The sequence below is a fragment of the Chionomys nivalis genome, chromosome 19 (assembly GCF_950005125.1).
Source record: "Chionomys nivalis chromosome 19, mChiNiv1.1, whole genome shotgun sequence".
NCBI lineage: Eukaryota > Metazoa > Chordata > Mammalia > Rodentia > Cricetidae > Chionomys > Chionomys nivalis.
Window position 1 is genome coordinate 60,915,420 of NC_080104.1, and position 24,008 is coordinate 60,939,427.

The 24,008-nt window shown below is 52.8% G+C and overlaps 1 protein-coding gene across 1 annotated transcript; it reads left to right on the plus strand.

Moving 5' to 3' along the window:
- Window positions 1–2,163: 2,163 nt before the first annotated feature.
- Window positions 2,164–14,876, plus strand: Ip6k3 (inositol hexakisphosphate kinase 3). Its single transcript, XM_057751528.1, has 5 exons — window positions 2,164–2,446; window positions 8,471–8,669; window positions 9,622–9,797; window positions 10,987–11,162; window positions 13,387–14,876. The coding sequence occupies exons 1-5, from the start codon at window positions 2,248–2,250 to the stop codon at window positions 13,804–13,806; spliced, it is 1,170 nt and encodes a 389-aa protein (XP_057607511.1). The 5' UTR covers window positions 2,164–2,247; the 3' UTR covers window positions 13,807–14,876.
- Window positions 14,877–24,008: the final 9,132 nt, after the last annotated feature.

Here is a 24,008-nt window from a genome sequence, read left to right on the forward strand (position 1 = left end):
GCAGACTGCGCGACCCAGGAACAGAGCAGCCTTGAGAAGTTTCTTGACCTAAAATCCAAGGCCTGCAACAGCAAGTCCCTCACTTTACCTGGCCGTCAAGTGCTGTTCTCAAAGACAGGCTGGCTTTGAGGAGACTATCACTGCCCTAAACCCCAGACGCAGGGCCAAGGCTCTGCCCTCCCAGAGAAGGTGTAGCCAGGCCCGAGCGTCTCAACTCTGGGAGGACAGGAAGGAGCGGCAGGCTGAGGCAGGGAAGTCTCTACTGACAGAGACACCCCCCTACACAGGGGGAGTGGTTCAACCACCCCACCAGGACAGGCACATTCGCCCACTGAGGTGCAGGGACCGTCTAGGTTTGGGGGACAGTCAAGCTTGTCCCAGAACCACCTGTCTTACAGGTGACTCTGGCCAAGTCCCAGCCTCTTTGGGCCTCAGTTCCCTGACATTTAAAGCAGAAAAGGGCATCTGATGGTAACAGTTCTGGCCTCAAGCGAGCTGGGAGCCGGTGAGCCTTGGTTCAAATCCCTGCGTTTCTCACACCAGCTGGTACACACGGGAAAGCCTCTTGACTTCCCTGTGCCTCAGTTTCCTCAGCTGGGAAGTGGGCTGGTAGCACCAATGACCTCGTAGAGTGGTTGTGAGATTTAAACAATCCAATTAAAATACCCCAAATGTTACGTGACACACGGCAAGGGCTGTGTGTGTGGCAGTGTGAGAAAGGACACGGAACCAGGCAGTGTGTGTTGGCAGGCTTGAACTGGCATCTGAGAGCCACGCTTGGGGCTATAAATGAACTCTACAGCTGTACCTCTAGTTACTCTGGGTGCCACTGCCTGGGGACAGGTGAGTCACCACAGGCTGACGTGCAAGTTAGGGGAACTGTATTACCTTAGCCCGTGTGGTTTGTGGGCCTTCCCTCATCTGTCCACATACATCCCCAGGTTCTCTAGGGTCCTGAAAGGCTCCCCCGACACACGCCAGAGGTCTCTCTCTATCTGGAGTTCCTGGACCAGTCCCTCGCTTTAGACCTTTGCCCTTACCTCCCCGAATGCCTCACCTGCCACCCCAACATCCTAAGCAAATGTACAGGTGCTAGGCAAAGCCTACATCCCTTCCCCCTCCAACAGGAATCCACTGTGTCCTGAAGGACATGGGCAGGGAAGGGGAGCCTGTGCGGGGACGGGGATAGCCGACTTGGACTTTCCATCCTGTGGCATGCTGGCAGGCCGGGCGCTTGTCGAGCCTCTCTGAGCTTAGGTCCTGAACAAAGTGCTAGGCAGAGCCATGTGCAGAGCCAGCCAGCCATGCCCGGGGCCTGGAGTGAAGGTCAATTAGAGGGTTAATGATGCCCAGTACTGCCCAGTCGCATGGTAGCCAGGAGTCCAGCAGAGGGAGAAAGGTATTAATAACTGTGGTGAGGGCCCTGCTGTGGGAATGTCCTCTCAGAGGGGACAAACACTCCACAGAAGAGCCACCCCTCACCGTCTCCTTGGCACTCTTCCGAGACAAAGTCACAATGACTTTAGAAACTGGTTTTCTGGAGTTCCAGGTGAGGCAAGTCCAACTTAGGGAGCACAAAGAAGATGGTGGCACTGGGTTCAGGGACCTGCCTGTGTCCTTGTCTTAATCCTGCCCCTGACACTACCTCCTGTCCTTCCGCACAGAGAAACTGAGGCCCAGAAGGCTTGGTAACCTGCAAGTCATAGCAGTCAGCTGTGTGTGCCAATCATAAAGAGAACACAAACCACTCGAGCATAGCACTGCTCTAGAGAAATAAGGCAATCCTGTTGGGGTGGACACCCAGCTGCTCTGCTTCTCCCCGCCCACGCAGAGATGGATGCTTCAAGTCAGGACTAGACCCTGAGTCTGGAAACTCAGATTTGTGTGGGTTGTCTGATAGTTTTAATATTTAAATTCAAAGGGCACAAGGTTAAAGTCTCCCTCTCAGTCTCGATCCATGGAATCAGACTACAGTTTCTCATGACTGATTATTTCAGGAGCAGTACATGCCTATGCACCATCTTATTTTAGGGCTCATGGGTGACACACCCATCATACTCCCTTCTCCATATAATTTCTGTTTCCTTTTTTTTTTTTTTTTTTTTTTGCCAGAGAAGTGGCCTGTCAGGAATCACCCGTAAAGCTGTAAAGGCCGCAAGACAGCCGGGGACCACGGACAGCCCACCTGGTGGTGGCAGCAGCTTCTGTCTCTTGCCTCCTGTGGGCGGACTTGGCGGTGCCGGTGCCATGGTGGTGCTGCACAGCACCGACACGGGGAACAATGGGGTGTGTGTGCCGTTGGAGCCCTTCCTGCACCAGGTTGGCGGCCACCTGAGTATGCTGCAGTACGATGCACACACAGTCTGCAAGCCCCTTAACTCCCAAGAGCAGAAGTTCTACGAGTCCCTGCCCCTGGCCATGAAGTGTTTCACCCCACAGTACAAAGGTGAGTGGTGGGGTCCAGCCTCGGTGGCACTCATAGCTGCTGTCAACGGGCACGGGGTGTAAGGGATGTATGAGAACAGTCCTCTTTCCGACTGCCAGGGTCCCTGTGCTAGCGTGTCTCAGAATTCCTCCAAGATCATGAGTGGTAATGACTTTGGGGATAGGTCAAGTCATGCCACATCCAAGCATTGGGAACGGTATGGAAGGATGCCCAGTCCTAGTGGGTCCTGATGGCATATTCTACTCTGCTCTTTGGGAGTGTGACGTGCTTGACAGTGGCTAAACATAAGACCAAGTAAGGCCTTGGCCTCCCTCTGGACACCCAGGCTAGACCGGCCATGGAGAGTCTGGTACATGACTTGCTTAGAGTCCAGCATGTCCACTCCATACAGGCAGGGCAAAGGCCAGGCTGCCTTCCAGTGTGTAAGCTGGGGAAACTGCAGCATGGCAGTGCGTGTCCTGGAGCCAAGCACAAGGTGGTTGTGGGAAGAGCCGTGCCTGTTGGCTTCCTTGTCTGATTCCCCTGCCCAAATCCAAAGGTTTGGGATTTGGTTTGGTCCCCCACTTGGGGGTTGGTAAATGAGGTCCTGCAAAGTTGACGGCCAGGTGACCCCAAACAAACACACCAGGACAAGACCCTCTAAAGAGTCTTAGTTTTTCATGGTACCTGCAAGGCCATCAGAAACCCGCTGTGGGGACCAGTGACCAGTGACATGCCTCAACCTGCCAAAAAGTGCTTGCCTAATACGCATGCAGACCTGGTCTCCATCCCCAGCAGTGCACCAACTGGAGCGTGGTGGCACATAGCTGTGGTAGTCTTTCTCAGGAGGTGGAGGCAGGAGAACCAGAAGTTCAAGGTTACCCTTGGCTATACAACAATTTCAAGGCTCAGAAAAGAAAGAAACCCATTGCATTCAGGTGTTCGGAACAAATGGGAAGGCCGGATGCATCTGCAGTAGTCTTTCCAAGCATGGGCTTCATCAGGGCTCCTGGGTTCCATTCCAGACCTGCCGAGCAGGACCCAGTCAGGAGTCAGGACTAGGCATCATAGCCATCATGGACCTGAATGGGAAAGTCTGCTAGGCATGACCAGACCACAGGCCTGGCTGTGACTTCTGAACCTTGTTTCACACTGGGTCTCTGGAGAGAGAAGAGGACATTGGGCTGCCTCTGGAGCCCCCAGTCTTGCCTGCCCTGGCCTTTCCCACGGCTTCCCAAGGCCACTTATTTTGTCAGAGAATCCACTGGAATTAATGTCTGTCCCTCTGTAACTGAACTCAACATAGCAAGGTAGCAGGTCCTGCCGGGAGCATTTCACGCTTGCTCGGCACAGCTCTGGCGCTGAGAAAGACTGTGGGGCTGCCCCAGGCAAAGGGGAGTCGGTTCAGGTCCTCAGGGGCCCCTACCTTGCCATGACTCTGGGGGATGACAGGGTGCTCTCAGGTCCTAGACACCCATTCCAGACCTCCACTTCCGGGGGACACCTCCTGAGGGCTCTTCTATTTAGGGCACTAACTCTAGTTACAAGACGCTCCCTGGTTAGAAAAAGGTTACAACCCCAAATAATCATTGTAAGTTTAAAAGACCGTAAATGAAAAATGCATTTAATAGACAGAATCTACCTCACACCCTAGCTTAGCTTGTGGTGTACCCCCGAACCGACTGGGAGTGACAGTCTCTGCCCGGCGTCCTGAGGGGCCTATGTCGTGTAGCACTAGTCCAGGAAAAGATCAAAACCACACAATCAAAGGCTGTTTTCTCCCGGATACATTTCACTCACGCCCCTGTGAAGCTGGGAACTTGGAGGTCAGACTACCCCGCACTAAGAGCTGCCCACACCTCGAGCCAAAGGTTGTAGCTAAATGACGATCCACGCCACAAGATCTAGGTCAGCCTTGCCTTTGGGGTGCTTCTAAACACAGTGGGGGTGAGCCGGGGCAGAGGACCTCCTGACTCCCTGGATAATGGATGACTGCCAGCCGGCCTAAGAGAGGGCTGGGGTGGCACCCCAATGCCAGACTTTGATGAAGAAATAGTGACTCACTCTCTGGCAATGTGAGGAACCCGGGAGGGTACTCGGTTCACTCTTGGGTGTCTGCAGTAGAGCTAGGACAAGGAATGGAGGTGGCTGGTTTTAACCAATAAGAGCAGTGGAGGCAGTCAGTCCATCATGAGTACCCTGGGCCGTTGCAAGAGGTTTCCACATCCCGGCTTACCCAAACCTCACAACTCTCAGAAGCAGACACTGATGGGGAGAGATGGCTCACCCGCAGCTGTGAGAGGCTGGGCCGGGATTTGAAGCCCTGATGTCTAGATCTCAAGGATGGGTTCTTGACTCCATCAACCTCCACTCAGCTACCTGGAGTGTCCCCAGGAGGGAGGAGACAGTCTGCCTCAGAACACCCTATCAGCAGGACAGATAACCTTCTGCTCCCACCTAGGAATAGCTTCCTCAGAGAAGAGGGGCCGTGTCTGAAGCGGCTGCAACACGCCATGGAGCCCACCCTATGCCTTCCCCACCATGGCTAGGGTGCCATTCTAAAAGGAAGTGTCACTTGTCAGTGGCTCGCCGTAGACTTTAGCTAGGTTCACAGCATTGTCACCTTGGGGCTGTGTCCCTCGCCACTCAGTCGGCTTTGTGGGCCTTGGGTGAGTAAAGACAGGCACTTGGGCTCAGTTGGCGGAGGGCTTGGCCAGATTCATATTACAGATGGTGGCGGTGAATGTTCTCATAAACTCAAAAATAAACACATGATACGCTATCTGCCAAGGCTCAGGAAACTGCTTGGTCAAACCGAAATCACTGAGATGCTCTAGGCATGCCAATCGTGGCAGCAAGCACTCTGTCCTCCCAGCTGGCAGACCCTCAGGCTGAGGTGCATGGGAAGAGAGGGGGCAGGCCCTGAGGCTCTGGTAGGGCCTCAGAAAACAGATCTCAGAGCCGTGCGGTGGTGGCGCACGCCTTTAATCCCAGCACTTGGGAGGCAGAGGCAGGCGGATCTCGTGAGTTCGAGACCAGCCTGGTCTACAAGAGCTAGTTCCAGGACAGGCTCCAAAACCACAGAGAAACCCTGTCTTGAAAAATCCAAAAAAAAAGAAAAGAAAACAGATCTCAGGACCCCAGAGTCTAAGCCTTGACTGTAGGGCACACATCCCAAGCCCCAGAGACGCTGGGGTCCCCTGGGTCAGGGGCAGGCAACCCAGCACAGTTCACAAGGGAGATCTCAGGGGGTCAGCTCCAGGGAAGTGCTGTGCTGGGTGAGAGAGGAAAGCGGGAGGAGGGTAGGGTGGGGCTAGGAGACAGCAAACCGTGAGTTCATCAGTGGCTAAGACTGAGCGGCAGGAACGCTGTGCCCATCGTGAGGCCCTGACAATATGAGAAATGGAAATGACTTTTGCATTTTATTAGTTGGGGGTTCTTTGCACCTCCACTCGCTGGCATTTATGCAGGCACTCAGAACCGATGAGATCAGACAGGAATGAAGCCTGGAGCAGTCAGGGGAAGGTCACATTTCTCGTCTCTCTAGGGAGGCCTCTTGGGCACAAGCCGCAGAGAAATGTGTTTTCTGGCAGGCATGTCACCACAGGCCCTCAAGTAGAAAAGGCCAGGGGCTGCCAGATGGGAGCATGAACTTTAAGAGACCCCAGAGGACACTGCTTTTGGCTAGTGGGGTTCCCTGGACCCACTACGCAGCTAGAAGGGCACAAGCTCCCTCCAGGACAGGCACAGGGCCGCTAGCGCTTTAGTCAGAGAGGCTTCATGTTGAGATCTGGAAGGTTCTCCTCCCCAGAACAAACACAGCAACCTCCTGCCCAAGGACCCAGGACTGGAAATGCAAAGCTCATGCCCTCTGTGATGATGAGGCTCCCCTGAAGGCTCCACAGAAGAGACTGGCCAGAGCTGTGTTTCTGGGACCACAGCAGGAGTGTCCCTCTTGCATGCAGAGGTGAACACAGCCTGACTATCTCTGTCACTCCGTGGAGTCCTGGGCAATGTGTTCTAACACGTCCCTTCTTCAGCGCCCACCTGATCAGTGACTCCATCCCACGCTGGCTGTGTGACCTTGGCTCAGACTTCCTGAGCCCTGCTGCACCATCTTATGATGTGTTGTCATTTAGAAGTCACAAGTGAGATGAGGCAATGTCCCCAGCTGGCCACTCTCAGGCACAGCACAGATGAATATGACAGGCACGATTCAGGGTGAACACCGTCGTCAGATAAACGCAAAAGCCAATAGCATTATTACTACTGCTGAGATGTCTAAAGGATACAGGGGCCTGGGAGGGGCAGAGGAGAAGCAGTATTTTTCAGGAGTCTAACAGAACTGAATATTCCTCCTAGGCTGCAGAATTAGGTCACTAGGAATCTGAGATGACGGGACTGGCCCAGGCAGCCCACTGGGCTAGTGTAGAAGACTCTGGAGAGTCGCATGCTGAGCTGCAGAGTGACCCTGGGAACAAGGGTCCACAACAAGGGCTGGGCATGGATGCAGGCAGGAAGATCAGCAGCACCCCCTTGCCTACTCAGCAAAATAGCCACTCCTACTCGGGAGGTGACCAAGGGGCCTGGGGAGAAAATAAATGTTGAACACAAAGAAACACGACCCCACCTCCTCTCCATCTCGGTCAGTAGGAAACAAACCGTGGTCGAGAGAGTTTTTATGAGGGACTAGTTGCAGAAATTCAAGCAAACTTGAGGGCACCCTGAAAATGTAGCCCCTCGGGCATGCAGGGCAAGAGGGAGGAAGAGGAAATCCTATTGGAACATAGCAGTGCCTGACTCACCCATAGATACATGGAGTGGGGGCACAGATGGCTGAACAAGTACCTTCCTTCTCTTACCCTCCCACCCCTGCCAGGGCACCACTGGCCCGAGTAACTGGGAAAGAGAGTGCAGGAAGCCATCAGGGCACTGCCCGTGATCGGCTCCTCAGCACCAAGGGGGTGAAGATGCTGAGAAGTGGGTAAAGAAAGAAACAGCAGAGGACAGGATCAACCAGTGCTCTGTTCTCAAAGAACAGGAGGCTAAGTCTGTGGTGTGGTACCAGGGTAAGGCTGGATGCTAAGTCTGTGGTGTGGTACCAGGGTAAGGCTGGATGCTAAGTCTGTGGTGTGGTACCAGGGTAAGGCTGGATGCTAAGTCTGTGGTGTGGTACCCGGGCACAGCCAGGTAGTGCTGGATGCCAAGCCCCACAGAGGGAGGACACAGAGGGAGGCCAGGCCCTTCCACTACAACACGGACTCTACTGCCTGTTACTGTGCAGTGCTAATGCCCAGCACAGATAGCTTTGTGTCCCACCAGTGTCTGAGGACAATACAGAGTATGTGGTAGATAAGCTTTGGGGAGGTTTTCGCCAGCACAGCCAGTGATTTTCCTGCCGTAATTGCTGGCTGTGGTGGCAAGAGATGGAAACCTCATGTTAGGGAGACCTCAAAGACTCTAGAGTTTTCTCTAAGAACCACACGTACCCCAGTTCTCCATACGCTGGCTGATGTATACAGCCAAAGACGACAGCTGTGCACCAAGGGAAAAGGCAGAGGAAAAGACTGAGGGGAGAGTCCTGAGTCCAGCCGCTGCCTCAGGAAGGCTTCCTAGAAGAAGCTGGCTAGATGATGACAAACGAGAAGAAAGAGATGTGGCGCCCCCCTGCAGGTGGGGAGCAGGGAGGCTCCTTCATGGAGGACTAGCTCTGAGGTCTCCCAGGTTGGCGTTGGATGGATTGGTCCTGGGGTGACTGGAAAGGAGTGCAGGCAGGAGTCCAATTCTAGAACAATGTAGCAAAGTACGAGAAGAAGATAAAGAAGACAATCCTAGGTCACCCCCAGGCTACTTTCTGCAAGCTCCAGGGGGTGGAGGGTGGGAACTGTTGAGGACCAGGATCAGGTACAGGCAGAACCACCCTGGTTTTGACTCTTGAGAGAGGAGCTAGGGAGAGAAGGACGCCGCCCAGGGCCACCAATCTCAACAGTATTGACTTACAACATGTGACTCTGTGTGCTCTTTCTTCTGCCCTGTGTCCTGTAGGTACCATCACGGTGCACCTCCGGAGAGACAGCAGAGGCCATCTCGGCCTGGTCGCCAACCCACTGAAGGAGAACTTGGAGCCTCTCCAAGTCTCCCCAGATTCCAGAGCCGTAGCCATCTGGCAGACACTTCAGCAGCCAGCCAGCAATGGGAGCAGCCCCCATGCCCTGGCTCAGCTGACACACTCACTCAAGGAAAGGTGAGGACCACTGGGCAGGGGACAGAGGGTTGGTGTCAAGAAAATGAGAAACTGAAATGAAGGCTTGGTCTAGAACAGCCAGTGTTGCAAAGAAAGGGGGGGTCTCTTCCACCCTTTCTTGGGGGTTGGGTGGACACGTGTTCTAGCTCATGGACCAATACACAGGCAGGGCTTGTGTCCAGAGCTTGTTTAATTAAATACCTGCTTTGCTGAGACCGCGCAGGTCTCTGGGGGAGAGTATGCAGCTGGAAACCTTGGAATAGTTTATGGAGAGGAAGTATGCCTAATTTCTCTCGAAAGTCGGGTTTTTTAGCCAACTATGGGGAAGAGACAAGAAGAGTGAGTCCCAAGGGACAAAAGAGGCCCCCAGGGACCTAGGGACTCTAGAGAGATCTTGGGTGCCTCTGCTAATGTCAGTTAACCTTTCCCAGGGTCCCTGAGGGCTTTAGACATTTATGGAAGCAAAGGGAAACAGTGACAGCAGCCTCTTCCCCAAGCTCTGGGCTCAGCGTCGCAGCTGGAGCCGAAAGGCAGAGAGGGCTCTCACTCTGTGCGTATGGACTATGTACGGCACTCTGAGGTCTCAAGGATGTAGCCGCGCACCAGGGCATGAATCCAGCCCCCCAGCCTTGAGATTTCAGGTGACGCCATTATCCCTATTCTTTGTCCCCTGAGAGGACCTAAATGGCTCTAACTCTCTGAGGGTAGCACACTTAAGAAAAGCTCCCAAGAGGTACCTGGTGTGATCTGGTGTCAAGTACCCACCCAGTTTGGGCAGGGATGTCCTCGGAATCCTGTGATATCTCTGGTGGCTTGGTAAGAGAGTCCTATGCAGTAGTCTGGGTGGTCTTTGCTAGAGGCCATGCCAGAGAGGCCAAGCAGTGAGCCACAGGCATCCTTCCTGCCTCTGGCTACTGCTGCCCCGGCTGTCTTCAGACGCTTCCCTCCACAGCACAGCCAAGGTGCTTCTGAGCTCTGATTGCCACCTCAGCATGCAGGCCTCCCCACAGGAGGAAAGTGCCAATGGGAGCCAGGTGGAAAGAAGGGGCTTTAACCCTTGGGGACTGCACTGTCACCAAGCCCACCTGACCCGCCTGTGTTCTGAGTACCCAGAGGACAAACGGCACCGTATCCTTACCACTCTTGCAACTGCACACAACTACCTGGTACAGGCATGAGCAGAGGAGGACAGAGAGGCAGAAACAGATAGACAGACAGCAGACACACACAAACATACACAGGGACAAGGAGAGAAGTAGGGTGGGGAGGGAGGAACAGATGTGGGGTGATTTGAGGGTTTGAACCTACAAGCCCAAGGTCTAGAAGAAAACAGATCCCTTCAAAAGAAGACTCAGAGAGAGTGGGGACACCCAGCTAGTGGCTAAGCTGGGCCCTGGCATGCGTGTCTCTGGCACTTCAGCAGGAGGGATGGGGCAGGGTTACTGGGGAGGCAGAGAACGTGATGCTAGCTCGGTTGGAGTGTCTCCACCCCACTCCAACATCTATTCTGCCGCTTCTGTTTCTACCTGCAGCCCAAGAGCCGTGGAGGGTCCTGAGGGGAGGCAGGCCTTTCCTACCCTCCCCACACGCGCGCACACACACACATACACACACATACACACGCACATACACACACAGTTTAGTCATACACACGCACACACAGACACATGCACACGCACAGTTTAGCCACATACACACATGTGCGCACACACAGTTTAGCCACACATACACACAGTTTAGCCACACACACGCGCCCGCACGCGCGCGCATACACACACACACACATAGTTTAGCCACACACGCACATACACACAGTTTAGCCACACACAAGCGCGCACACACACCCCAGTGCTTCCTGCAAACAGCAGCTGCTCTTGCAGTATTTACTATGACACATCTGCCGCCCTAATCCCTAAGAAGCTTTTGAAGGATAATGACTCCACTGGAATTAATATTCCTGCAACTTATCTCCGAGGTGAACATCAACCCCCTTGTCCCAGGAGGTGCCGGCCCGTTCAGCGGACTGGAGGTCTCAGCCCTGTGATTTTCTGTCCTAAAATGTAAATTGGGCATGGCCTGCCAGGAATTGCATGCCTGCATTTAAATTTCAACTCCAGAGCAAAATGGGAAAAGGTTCTCATAAACTCCCCCTAAATAAATGGACTTATTAGAGCAGACTGCCAGTGAATATCTCACATTCTTAATAGCCAGGCTCGTGGGAAAAGCTGGAAACAGGAGGGAGGGGCGAGCGGGAACCTCAGGTGCTCTGACTGATGACCCGGGCCTGCCGGGGCGCTCCTTGACTTAGTGCATCCAGGGTTCTTGCTCCTGGAAAACGTGGTATCACAATACAAGCAGCCCTGCATCCTGGATCTAAAGATGGGGACCCGGCAGCATGGGGATGACGCGTCAGAGGAGAAGAAGGCCCGTCACATGAAGAAGTGTGCGCAGAGTACTTCAGCCTGCCTGGGCGTGCGCATCTGTGGCATGCAGGTAGGTCGATGCAGAGGGCTGACTGGCAGGGGTCGGAAGCTGGCATCCTGGTAGGCCTGGGTGCCACCCACACCTCTGCTTCCCTGCAGAGCCCAGGCTCTAGGGCACTTTCCAAGCAAGGAAGCCTTTTAGGCTAAAATGCTGGGTGTCGGTGGTGTTTTGTTTTAAGATAGGATCTCAGCCCAGGTTGCTTCACACTCCTTAAGTAGCCAAGGCTGACCTTGAACCCCTGGTCCTCCTGCCTCCTCTCTGGAGTGTTGAGATTACACGGGCGTTAAGTTATTTTTGTTTGGTTTTATGGTGCTGGGATGGAACCCAGAGGCTTGGCAGGGGAGGCAAGCACTCTACCACTGCCTTGCATTCCCAGCCCACATGCTGGTTTTCTAAAGAGCACCATGGAAGATTGTCCAAAACTCAGTCTCACTATTTGGGGCAGCTAAAACGTTGTGCGTCGGTCCTGTGGCTCCTACCCATATTGGGAGGGGCTTTCAATGACAGCGTGGGGGCAGGGGTTGGAGAAGAGCTGAGAAGATGCATCTGGTGGCTCACTGAACCCACATGTGCAATAGAGCCGAGTCCTGTCCCCTTTGGGTGGGGTGCAGAACTTGCTCTTTTGAATTCTCATTAGCTAGTCTCTCGTCTATGTTCAGCCTTTCTGCTTCTTTCTGCTGCGTGGTTAGGTTAACCAAGGAAGGTCAGAACCACTGAACCCAGGGGTGGCTTGTCCCCTTACTGCCTGGGTGCCACACCTCTGTACTGAAGAGGCTGCAGCAGGACTGCAGGGAGAGAGGCGGGACTTCACCCCGGACAGCGTGTCTATCCAGTACAAAACCAGGCTCTGCTTTGACGGCAAACGTTATCGCTTTCCTTAATTGAAGCTGCCACCCCTTGAAGCTGGAAGTTGAGTCCATAAATTCATTGCACAGATGTCCCTGGGAAGGCTGGGAATGCAGTCCTCGGAGGACAGAGGAGGATGATTTGTGAAGTAAATGGAGTCTCTCTGCGGACCTCCAACCTTCTGCAAGTGACCTGATTTATCTAGAGAGTGACGCCTGCCACGTGTTTACTAAGGCTGATTTAGCAGCCAATCTCCGGTTCCCCAAAAGCCTATTATAGCCTCCTGATTAAAAACAAACAAAAAAGCACATTATGTAACATGAAGACAAGACAGGCCTCAGACAGTTAGTCAGGCACAGGCGGCCACTGGCTGTTGAGGCTTTGTCTCGGTCTCTGCTCTCCCCTGAGCTGTCTGAGGACTGGGTGTGGCCACCATGGGGTCCCCATCAGCTTATCTTTCCTATCTGCTCCCTTCTGATAGCCAAGACGTGGCAAGGGCAGGAAACTGAGACTGTGGAAAAGAACCGTCCTCTGCAGAGGCAGGCTCTGGACCTCTTTCTGCTTCCTAGGCCCCCGCAACAGGACTGGCTGCCCGCAGGCCCCACCCACACCTGGTCCAGTCCATTTCTTTACCTCTGAGCAATTCACCTGGATGGTTTGGAAGAGCCACCCCGAATGCTTAAAATCTGTGAAAAAGGACCCAAACTTTGTTAGAGAGAACTTAATCGAACTGGCTCTCCAAGTCCGTTGGCCCGATTTCAGGCTCCTACTGAAACTTTCCAGTTTGGGTTTGCTAATATCTGAATTGAAGACTGCCAGAAGCCAAGAATTAAATCACGACTTGGAAGTTGACATCGGAAATTCACAGGAGAGGCGATCCAAACCTTGGAGCGGTGCGCTGAGGGTCACCTCTGCGGGTGAAGGATCTTTGGGCCTTGGGTTGAGAGACCAGACCTGCAAAGAGAATACTTTAAAATGCCGCACTGGAGCATGCATAAGACCGTCTCTTATGCATCTCAACCACTCTTCCCCAAATCACCCGGAAATCACTTCACATACTACGGGAATGTGTGGTGAAACCACCACTGGACCACGGGCAATTTTGATTTGTTTTAGCACAGGTTGGCCTTGAACTCAGTAAGTAGCTGAGGGTGACCTTGAACTCCTGATTCTCCTGCCTCCATCTTTTATATTGTGGTTTTATAGACTTGCACCACCATGCCCGGTTTATACAGTACTGGGGATTCAATCCTGCTAGGCAAGCTCTCTACCAGCTGAGCCACATCCCCAGCCCCCAAGGCATGCTTTTTATTATTATTATTATTACTCTCTCTCTCTCTCTCTCTCTCTCTCTCTCTCTCTCTCTCTCTCTCTCTTCCAATGTAAGGTTTATCAAACTGATAAGAAGAGTTTTCTCTGCAAAGACAAGTACTACGGAAGGAAACTCTCGGAGGAGGGGTTCAGGCAAGCCCTTTCCCAGTTCCTCCATAATGGAACCCGCCTACGCACAGAGCTCCTCGAGCCCATCCTTCGCAGGCTGCAGGCTCTGCTCACGGTCATCCGGAGCCAGAGTTCCTACCGCTTCTACTCCAGCTCCCTCCTCATAATCTACGATGGGCAGGAGACCACTCAAGGCAGCCCATCCGGTGCCCCTGCCAAAGTTGATGTCCGAATGATTGACTTCGCTCATGCGACGTACAAGGGTTCCTGGAATGAGCACACCACCCACGAGGGACCAGATCCTGGCTATATTTTTGGCCTTGAAAACCTCATCGGGATTCTGCAGGATCTCCAAGAGGGAGAATGAAGGTTCTTGGAACTTTCTGGAATCTTCTGGGCTACAGATTTTGCAAAGGGACCTAAGCTAGAGTAGCCTAGCTCTATCCCCTGTAGGTGTCTTCGTAATGACCATATCTACCTTCAAGGGCCATCTCTGTGCATGGCAAACAGCATTGACAGTTGCCACAGGAATCTGCTCCGCAGGCATCTGCCCCTCACCGGGCATCTTCTGCAGTGCAGCTCCTCTTGGAGCAGACAGTAGAAGTGCCACCATTATCAGTACACAGGAGGGGGTAGCCTGGGTCAGAGGCCAGCACTGCAGCGATGCAAGGTGCCTGCATTCCAGAACGCTTGCTTTTCCGTTGCGCTGCATTCCCCAACAGCCAGGAGGGAGAGAAAAAAACAAACCAATCTCCTGGAAGAAGTCTGGAGGAAAATTCTGCTTGTGGGGCTCGGCCACGCCACAGGCAGGCACAGCTGATGCCTCCCACCTCCTACGAAGAGATATAGGTGGGACAGGAGTAAGTGAACCCGTTAGTCCATCCTGCCTGCCTTGTACTCAGGTTCTAAATGGACAAGAGCACTGGCGGGGTGTAGTGGGGTAGCTCAGTAGGAGGCTGAAGCTTGTGTGCAGGAGCTCCTGGGCTCCACAGGGCCTAGAGTCACAAAACAAGAATAACAATGATAACGAATGGGTGAACAAGGATAGTCCCAGGCAGACCCTGATCCTGCCCCCCCCATCCCGCATGTGAGGGGAGGTGTCCCCACAGACTTCTGGGGGGCATGGAATGAGCAGGTCTGCCACACTGTGATCACAGGATGAGCCTGACCTGGAAACGCAGCTTCCAGTGGAGGCGGAGTACACCAACAGAGGAGCCAACAGCCTGGATCCCCCGTTTCTATTTATTTATTTTGGGTGTGGGTAGGGGGAACCCAGAGCGATGTTTACAAGAGCAGTGCAAGCGAGGAAACCAGAGCAAACAGGTCCAACGACAATGTCCTTCTTCTGCAGCATTGAAACTTATTACAATGCCCTGGAGCCCACGGCAATGCTATGCTCCCCAATTAAGGAAATCAATTTGTTAATAAAATTGCTGAGGTCACCAGTGATTATTGGTGTGCCTAATACCCTTTCTGTTTGTTCATTCTGGTCAGCGCGCTGTCCAGTACTTCCAATTTATGAGACGCTGGAGTGTGAGGCAGGAACAGTTCACCAGCTTCCCCAGTCCCTCAGGAAACGCGGTAGCAGCGGGACTAATGAAATATTCATATTGGGCGGGGAGGAGGAGGTTCCGAGAGACCCTGAGTTCCATCCCCAAGACTGCACTGGCTGGCAGGTGGTGCTTGTAATCCCAGGGGAGAGGAGGCAGAAGGATCAGGCGTCCAAGGTCATCTTTGGCTACAGAGTGAGCTTCAGGCCAGTTTCGCCTATATGAGACCCTGATTCAGAAAAAACAAAACTGTATGTGTCTGCAAGCAGGCTCCCAAAAAAGGAACATTGAATTTCAAAACCCTCGAGGGCAGAATTAAGGCACCATCAGGCTCTAATGATAAATGTGATCTTTCCAGAATCCACTCCGAGGAAGAGTAGCATGGACCAGAAAACTCGTTTAGTTGTGCGGCACAGTGGTGCACACCCTCAATCCCAGCGCTCTGAAGGCAGAGGATCTCTGTGAAGTCAAAGCCAGCCTGGTCTACAGCGTGAGTTCCAGGCCAGCCAAGGCTACCCAGTGAGTCTGCCTCAAAAAGGAAAGGAAAGGAAAGGATGGGGATTTCAAAGCAGGTCAGCTTTCCAAATTAACATTTTGGCCAAGGTAACGATGTCATTAATTTGCAAACTCTATGCCCTTGGCAAGAAAATGGAAGCCACCCTGAAACAAAGTATTTGCCAGTGACAAACTGGATCCCTGAAGGTTGCTTCTCTGGTACCACAGCAGCCAAGTCCACGGTTCCCCATGCAGCTGTCACCCTCTCTCAGCTGAGTGACTGGCCTGGGCCACCACCACATAATACCTTCCTCCTACCAAGGCTGGTTTCACAGCGTGCCCTTCCTCTGCGTCTGTTCAAGGCCCAGACCCAGTTCTTCTCAAAGTCAGCCCCAGTGAAACCAGTTTATGATAAGAAAGGAACAAAGCCGGGTTTAGTTTTAGGCCGTGCTTCTGGACCCAGAGTGGTGGCTGTGGTCTGGAAACTCGTCCTGGCTCTGCAGATTTCAAAGCTCAGTGGACCGAGCCTGCCCGGCCCAACCAGGGAAGGAAGAAAGAAAAAGAGGAGAAAAGGTTAGATGTGTCTGTCCTTGGCATCTGAATTTACTCAGAACTAACCCAGGAACCAGAGCACTTAAGGAGCATTGAGACCGATGTCCTAAACCACACGAGACAGCAGCCAGTGAAGCTGAGGCCTAATTTGCAAGGTACAGAGGACTAGGAGGTTAACTGAGAGGATCGGCCTTATTGGAGTTCTGCTGCTGTGATGAAGACCAGGAAAGCCAGGGTTTGCTTGGTTTACCCGGCCAGGTTGCAAGTCTCACTGTAGGAAGGCAGAGCAGGAACCTGGGGGTAGGAAGCAAACAGAAGCCCTGGAACGCTGTTTACTGCCTTGTTCCTCAAGGCTTCTCCAGCCCTCTTTCTCATAGCGGGCACATAGTACCACCCACAGGGAGTTGGGCCTTCCCACATCAATCATCAACCAAGAAAATGTCCTCAACCAATCTGGCATTTTCTCAGCTGAGGTTCCCTCTTCCTGAATGACTCTGTGTCGAGCTGACATAATGCTAGCCAGGCATCCCAGAGTCTGTGGGCGGAGACCTGACTAGCGGTGGAGGGCTGATAGTTAAGGCGGTAGGGAGGTGCCTATGCTTATGGACAAAGTTTAGATGTGACTCTGAGGTGGCGAGTGTCAGAAATAAGGTACAGACCCAGGTGATAGGGACACTTCAAAACCTGGCCCAGGGCCTCACTCATTGCAGGTGATTTCATTAACTAGTCCTTCCTTTCTCTCCTACTGCCAAATGCTTACCAAATCCCTAGACCCTGCAGACCGTGCTGCCTGTGAAACAGGGAGTGTGAACATCTTGATAGTGTCACTAAGAACTCAATGAGTTCACAGGACAGTTAGAACCCCACAGGAGAAAGGGCCATCCGTTCAGATGTCACCAGGAGTTGCAGAGGCAGCGAGGGCCTCACCTCAGGGCATGCTCCTGGAGGCAGCAGCTAGGATGAGCCTGGAGAGTCAGGTCTGCAAGGTGCTGGTCAGGGCAGGTGGCTCCATCCTGGGTGACTGGCAAATTTGAGATGGGGGAGCAAAACCCAGGGGTACCGAGAGTGCTGAGGAGCAGGAGGGAAAGACCTAGAACCTGGAAGATGATGAGCCCAGAGCTAGCTCCCTTCCCGCACACTTGTGGTTCAAGTCAGAGTGGATTGTGATTCTCATCAGCTGGGACCAGTCAGCAGCGAGTCTCAGCTTAGTCATCCGGGACCCAGGCTGCTACTTGCCTGGGGCACCATGATCTTCCCCTCACTGTCCAGACTGTTGCTGTTGACAGGTGCAAGGGAGGCAGTCAGAGGAAGGACATGCCCACACCCCACAGACAAGAGTCATGAGGCCCTGCCCGGATGCCAAGGAGCTGACACGGGCAGGGAGGGAGGAGGGTGATTCACTTCAGAGTCGGAAGTCTCCCTCACTTCTCCATCAAGGTTTTCCAACTTGTATTTTTCCTCTGTTCTTCCCCCACCACACCTCTTCCTCCTCCTCTTCTCTTTCCTGGCCTGTGATTTCTTCTTTTTCATTTCTTATTCATATTCTTCTAAAGGATGCTTTGGTCTGAGAGTCTTCTCTCCAAATTCACTGGTTGGGATGCAATCCCCAGTGCAGTGATTCTCAAAGGCTGTTCAGTGCCCCTTTAAAGGGTGGGATCGGGACTGTGGGGGAGGCCCTGGTGGGATGGCTCAGTGGGTAAAGGTGCTCACCGTGCAAGCCTGGTGAGGTAAATTGGAAGGAGAGAGTTTGCTTTGACCTCCCCGCGCCTCGTGACACATTCCCTGTCATGCACACACATTGGCACAGAAAGGCTGGTGGCGTGCCTATAACCACGGCATTTGAGAAGTTTTCGGGCATCCTTGGCTGCACCGCGCTCTGACAACCAGCCTAGAGGGGCTTGCCCGCCTCCTCCCCGGGAGCACACACAGCATCATTTATGAAGAACTGACTTCGCCAGACAGAATCTGATAGCACTTTGATCCAGCTTCTAGAATTATGAGCAATAAATTTCTATTTATGAGGAAACTTACCCAAAGAAGAAATGATTTTGATGAGAGCCCAGCCTGTCTTTACAATGGCCTCGCTCTCCATTACCGTCATGTCGATATAATACTTGACATGAAGAGATGAAGAAGGAGGGTAAGCAGGGCATGAGGGGAGGCAGGGGCTGCACTACCTCCGGGCAGGTTCTGACTAGGCTTCCTCTAGTTAAATCCTCACACACAGTAGGCTGCAGATATGTTAGGACCACCCACCTCAGTCATCCATGAGACCCTAATGAGGTCCCAAAGATAGGTGACATGAAACAGCATTGCGGGAATACCTCTCCTGGGAGGCACGAGCCCATAAAGTCCCGGCTGCAAACCAAGGCAAGATGCCACCAGAGTTTACCCTGGGAACCTAAGAGTTTATTGGGCTCACTTATAGAGAGCATGGTGAGGGGTTATAGTCACGAGTGTGGGTGACCCCCAAGAAGCCATGCTGCTAGAAAATGTTAACCCCAGTCTGGTCTACAGAGTGGGTTCCAGGACAGGCTCCAAAGCTATACAGAGAAACCCTGTCTGGGGATGGGGGAGAAAGAAAAAAAGAGCAAGTGTTAACCCAGCATGAATGGTGGGGCTCCCCTAATGAACTTCCCCTAGCCTATACACTCCAGCATTCCCTGAGACCCTAAGGACTTGCAGAATAGCAGAATTGAGGACAGCAGTGTTTGCAACTGACTGCTAGGAACTGGAGGGAGTCTGGGAACCCCAGAGGAGGGCTCAGCGGCCCCCCCCCTCCTTCTCTAACCCAGATGATCCCTTAAAAGCAGGCAGGGCTGTTTCCGCACAGAAGATCAAACTTTGCCACAAAGGGCAAACCTAGGTCACCCCAACTCACACAGCAACCTGCTTCTCCCCGGCCCCTCCGCCTGGGCAGCCCCAGAGACACTCGTCTCCAACTGCCCCTCTGCTGTCCCCGGGTGATTAAAGAGGAGGTGGAGGAGCAGAACGTCATTACAGCTTTTTCATAATGCGGTGTTGTCAGGGAGCTCTGGGCCTCTGGGCACGGCTCTGGCAGCCTCATCTCTCTTCCTGGCTGCCGAGGCTCCTAGGCTACTCAGGGAAGGGCAGGCTGCAGGCTAGTGAAAGGAATGTCCCGGCAAGACAGCTAGCTCATCAGCCGCTCCTCAGAATGATCTAAACATCTTCCTTTGGATTTAAATCTGCGCCCTCAGTGGCCAGACACATAAAGCAGAAGATGAGAGAAAGAGAGAGCCAAAAAGAGCACTTGGGTGCCAAGAACTAGAAGGGAGGGAGGGGCCGGAAGGCTGCACTGGGATTGCTGAGTGAGCTCCCACCAAACCCCAGCTTCCTCCTGGCTGCTGTGCACCTCTCACCTCTTCCTCCATAGCTAAGCTGTCCGGAAATGAGGAGAAAGTTTGAGAGCCTACCTAAGAACAAACTCAAGAGGCCTCCTCCTCCCGGTACCCACTGAGCCTCCCTCAGACCAGCGTCGTAGGGGGCCGGCCACAGTCTGGTTTTCTCTTTCGTCCCATTTACTCCACACTCTTCATTACCACAGTTGTTAGGAGCAGAACCTGGGCCCTGCAGAGCTTGGGTCCCGCACTGTCACCAGCCCTCAACAGGCCAACTAAACAGACATGTAGCACCGAAAAGCAAGAGAGGGAGTTATTCGAAATGCTCACATTGGGAAGAGGAGCAAATAAAAGGCCCAATGGGCTCCCCACCCCACGTTTATCTCTTGGAGTCCTGACTGGAGATTTAGTTGTAAAAAGAGACAGGGAGAATGCAAACCCAGCAATCTTGGTCACCATGGTCACTGTGGTCCTGCCCATCACTGACCAGTCAAGGTCTCAGCTTCAGTCTCTCCTACTAGGTGATCTGACAAGCTGTCAGGACTCTATGAAGTCTTTCTGGGGAGATGTGCTCCCCCTCCAACTAGTGTTGGGCTTCAGTCTCTGGGAAACTCCCATCGTGGGGTAAATGGTTTGAACTGTGACTGCCAAGGGGAGAAGCGAGTGTCACTCTAGAATAGAAGCTGTGTGTGTCTGTGTGTCTGTGTGTGTGTGTGTGTGTCTTTGTGTGGTGTGCATCTGTGTGTGTGTCTGTGTGTTGTAGAGGACCCAGGTTCAGTTACTAGTACCCATATTGATGGCTCACAACTGCCTGCAACTCCAGCCAAGAATTGTGCTACCTCTGACACTTGTGCTCTTTCAGGTCAGGGCAGTTATAGCTCCATTGAGTGCCTACCTACTGTGTGCCGGGCTTCCAGACAGCGAGCGCCTACCTACTGTGTGCCGGGCTTCCAGACAGTGAGTGACCTGTTCTAAGAGGCAAATGGTGACATGTGTTGGGACTGTTGCTGTGGAAGAGCAAGGACAGTCTCAGCAGCAGAGTGTAGCACCTCTGGATGCCCAGCCTCTCCAACCTACCTGGACAGCCCAAGCGTGTTTAAAGGTGCCACCCACTGTCAGCTAGATCTTCCTTGGGGACATGAGGTGACTATTCCGATACCTATGCAGGGTCCCTCCCCTTCTCTGGTAACATGTCTGTGTATTGGAGCCAATCCTCCCCTCAGTGGGTTAGGCTGAAAGAGGAAATTGCAGCTAAGCATTTAATTCCCTTTTAATGTTTACATTATTAACACCGGCATTACAGAACGATATTTTTACTTTCACACGATTTAAACGTGCAATTCGATGTCTAGATTACCGGGATCATTACAACTTGGAACGGGAAGCTGCGTCCCTGCTCACAGCTTTCCTCCCTTGCTAATGCCTGGTTTCTATAAAGAGCGATTGGGGTTCCCCAAATACCCATTCCAGAAGGCTGGGGAGGGGGGGCCCAGTGGGGCTGCATTGGCTGTGAATGACTGACAGACAGCAGGTGGGTGTTAAAATGGTCATCAACTCCCCACGAGGCCAGCACCACTGAGCTACATTCCAGGCAGTGCCCATTAATGTGCCCAGAATGGCTCTGGGTGATTGACAAGCTACTGAGCCCAGAATCTAGCTCAAACCACCCACAGAGAGGAAGGGAAAGGGCTCTAGCTAAGACAAGGTCAAGGGGGCCCTGGGGGCCCTTGGAACAGGATCTATAAGAGCCCCCGCCAGGTACATAGCCTAAGCCTGTGGCTTACAGTTACACCTCTGCAAAGATGGAGGGGTTCAAATCTGGACTCGGCCAGTCCCCAGCTGGTGTCCCTGGCCAGTCTTAGTCTCTCCGTGCCTCAGTGTCCACCCCTGGAAAAACGAGGTAATAGTGGCACTTGAACCATCATGGAGGCTAGAAGTTTAATCTGTGGCAGTGTTTGATGCATAGACTGGAGTGGGCGGGCGCTACATTAATTTATCATGTATTCCTGTTTTCTCTATTTATGTTGAGTTTATTTGTCAATTAATTTACTTATTTTGAGACAGGATAGCACTATGTAGCTAGTTGTGGCTGGCCTGGAATGTACTATGTGGACCAGACTGGCCTTGAACTGACAGAGATCAGCAGCCTGCCTCTGCCTCCCAAAGGCTGGAATTACAGGTGTAAGCACCAGGCTCAGTTTATATGGTGTTGAAGATGGAACCCAGGGGCTCATACGTGGTAGGTGAGCGTTCTATCCACTTAGCTGCACCCCCGGCGCTCTTTGTTTGTTTATTTATTGGCCCATGCTGATCTCAAACACACTGTGTAGCTAAGATTGGCTTTGAGCCCCCGACTCTCCCGGCTCACTCTTCCCAGTCTGGGAATCAACCAATAATTCTTGCTTTTAAGATGAAGAGACTTGAGCTCAGGACTGAGGTGTAGCTCAGTTAGCAGAGTGCGTGGCTAGCATGCAGGAGGTGCTGGTTCGATGCGCAGAATCAAATAAATCAAACCTGGTGGCACTGCTGTAATCCCGGCACCGAGGAGGGGAGCCAAGAGAATCACAATGTCATGACTTCCAGGCCAGCCTGGGCTGCACGAGATCTTGCCTCAGAACAAGAAACAAAGAAAGAGGGGCCTCTGGAATGGTGGGCAAAGACACTTGCAGCCAAGCCCGAGGAACTGCGTTTGATCTCCAGAACCCACGACGTGGGAGGAGAAAACTGACGCCCGCTAGAAGGGCTCTGACTTCAATCTGTGTCCCCTACAACGCAATCAAGGAAAAAGGGAAGCTGAGGCTCCAAGCAACGAAAACAACAAAACACGCAAGCCTGGTTGCTGCCCATGGTCTCTGCTGCCCCTCTGCCCGGCAGCCTGCCTTGCCCATCCTCAGGTGGTGTTCTCTGGCATGACTCAGGTCTATGCCAACAACAGCCCCTCAGGGACTGCCCCTCCTAACAATGCCCATTCCATACCCATCATGGCAGGGAGCATGGTGGCACACAGGGAGGCATGGTGCTGAGGAGCAGCTGAGAGTCTACGTCATGAGACTAGGCCTGGCTTGGGCTTTCAAAACCTCTAACAAGGCCACGCCCACCCCAACAAAGGCCATGCCTCCTAACACTTACAATCCTTTCAAACAGTTCCAGGCCCTGGTGACTAAATATTCAAAAATACGAGCCATTTTTATTGTGGGGACCATTCTTATTCAAACCACTGCACCCATCTCGCTAAGTTAGTACGGAGAGAGCGCTATTGTCACCATTGTCCTAGGTTTGCTTGACGGCTGCCCGTCTCCTCACATGGTATGAAATGCACAGGAAGGGGCCTTCAGCTGTCCCCTGCGGTCCATGGCAGTGTGACCTGTGCCATCACCAACACCATACTTCTGCGTTTGTTTGATATTCTGCTGTTACTGTTTTTTTTATCTTAGTTTTCCTAGACAGGGTTTCTCTGTGTAGCCCTGGCTGTCCTGGAACTCACTCTGTAGACCAGGCTGACCTTGAACTCAAACATCTGCCTATTTGCTGCACTTTGGAGGCAGAGGCAGAGTAGAGGGTTCTCAAATCTGAGGCCAGCCTGGGGTATTTAGCAAAAACATGAGTACTGGGGAGATGGAGCCCCGCTGGTGGTACACACCTTTAATCCTAGTACTCTGGAGGCAGAGGCAGACAACCTCCGTTAGTTCAAAGCCAACTGAGTCTATATAGCAATTTCCAGGACAGCCAAGGCTACACCCAGAGAGACCCTTTCTCAACTCCCACCTCTCGACCCCCCAAAAACAAAAAATCAAAACCAAAAAAACCCCACAGAGAATTGGATTTGATTCCCCAGCACTCACAGGGGAGCTCACAACCATCTGTAACTCCACGGGGATCTAACGCCACCAGGTACACACGTGGTGCAGAGATATTCATGCAGCCAGGACACTCATACTGACATGATAAGAATACCCTGGTAAAGTCAAAATGAAAACATGGAAGAAAGGGATGGTTCCATATAGGAGGAAGGTTCGCACCGCCTTAGTGTGCAGTCTCTGATGTTCTCACTACAAAATCTCCTGATAATGCTCTTCCCATGTTCCCCATCGTTAAGCAGAGCTTGGCTGTATTAGGCGGCACTGTGGAGCACACAGAAAGAAATATTACCCACTGCGGAGGGAAATGGGGGAGGAAGAGCAGGGGCGGCTTGGCAGTGACAGGAGGCAAGCCTTGGGCAGAAGTGGGAAGGAGGCAGAGGGAGGGGGTTGATCTGAACCGATCGGTGGGTGGTTTAAACAGAGAACAGTTTTCCACAGCTCCAGGGGTGAGGTTCAGAGTGAGGAGTTATTGAAAGAGAACTCACCTTAGCTGGGGCGCTATGCCAAGCTGAGGTGCTAGGTGGTTCAGCCCCCAGAAAAGTTCCCTGATCACCCCGTCAGGTTCCCACCCCTGCCATAGCTTCACCTTAGCACTCTGGCTAGCCACAAAGTTGGATGGCTTTATTGAGGTCAAAGGGCAAAATTGGTCCATTTACTCCTGGGTTCCAGGCACTGAGGGGGTGTGGGGGGGCTAGAAACCACAAGGCCGACCCCAGGTCGGACTTTGAAGAGCACTTGGCTGGCTCAGCTGAC

Excerpts from the sequence above, each read along its gene's own strand:
- Ip6k3 (XM_057751528.1), top strand. The coding sequence starts at position 2,248 with ATGGTGGTGCTGCACAGCACCGACACGGGGAACAATGGGGTGTGTGTG. Across the intron at positions 2,447-8,470 it reads TTTCACCCCACAGTACAAAG|GTACCATCACGGTGCACCTC; the intron begins GTGAGTGGTGGG and ends TGTGTCCTGTAG. Across the intron at positions 9,798-10,986 it reads CCCAGAGGACAAACGGCACC|GGTTCTTGCTCCTGGAAAAC; the intron begins GTATCCTTACCA and ends TAGTGCATCCAG.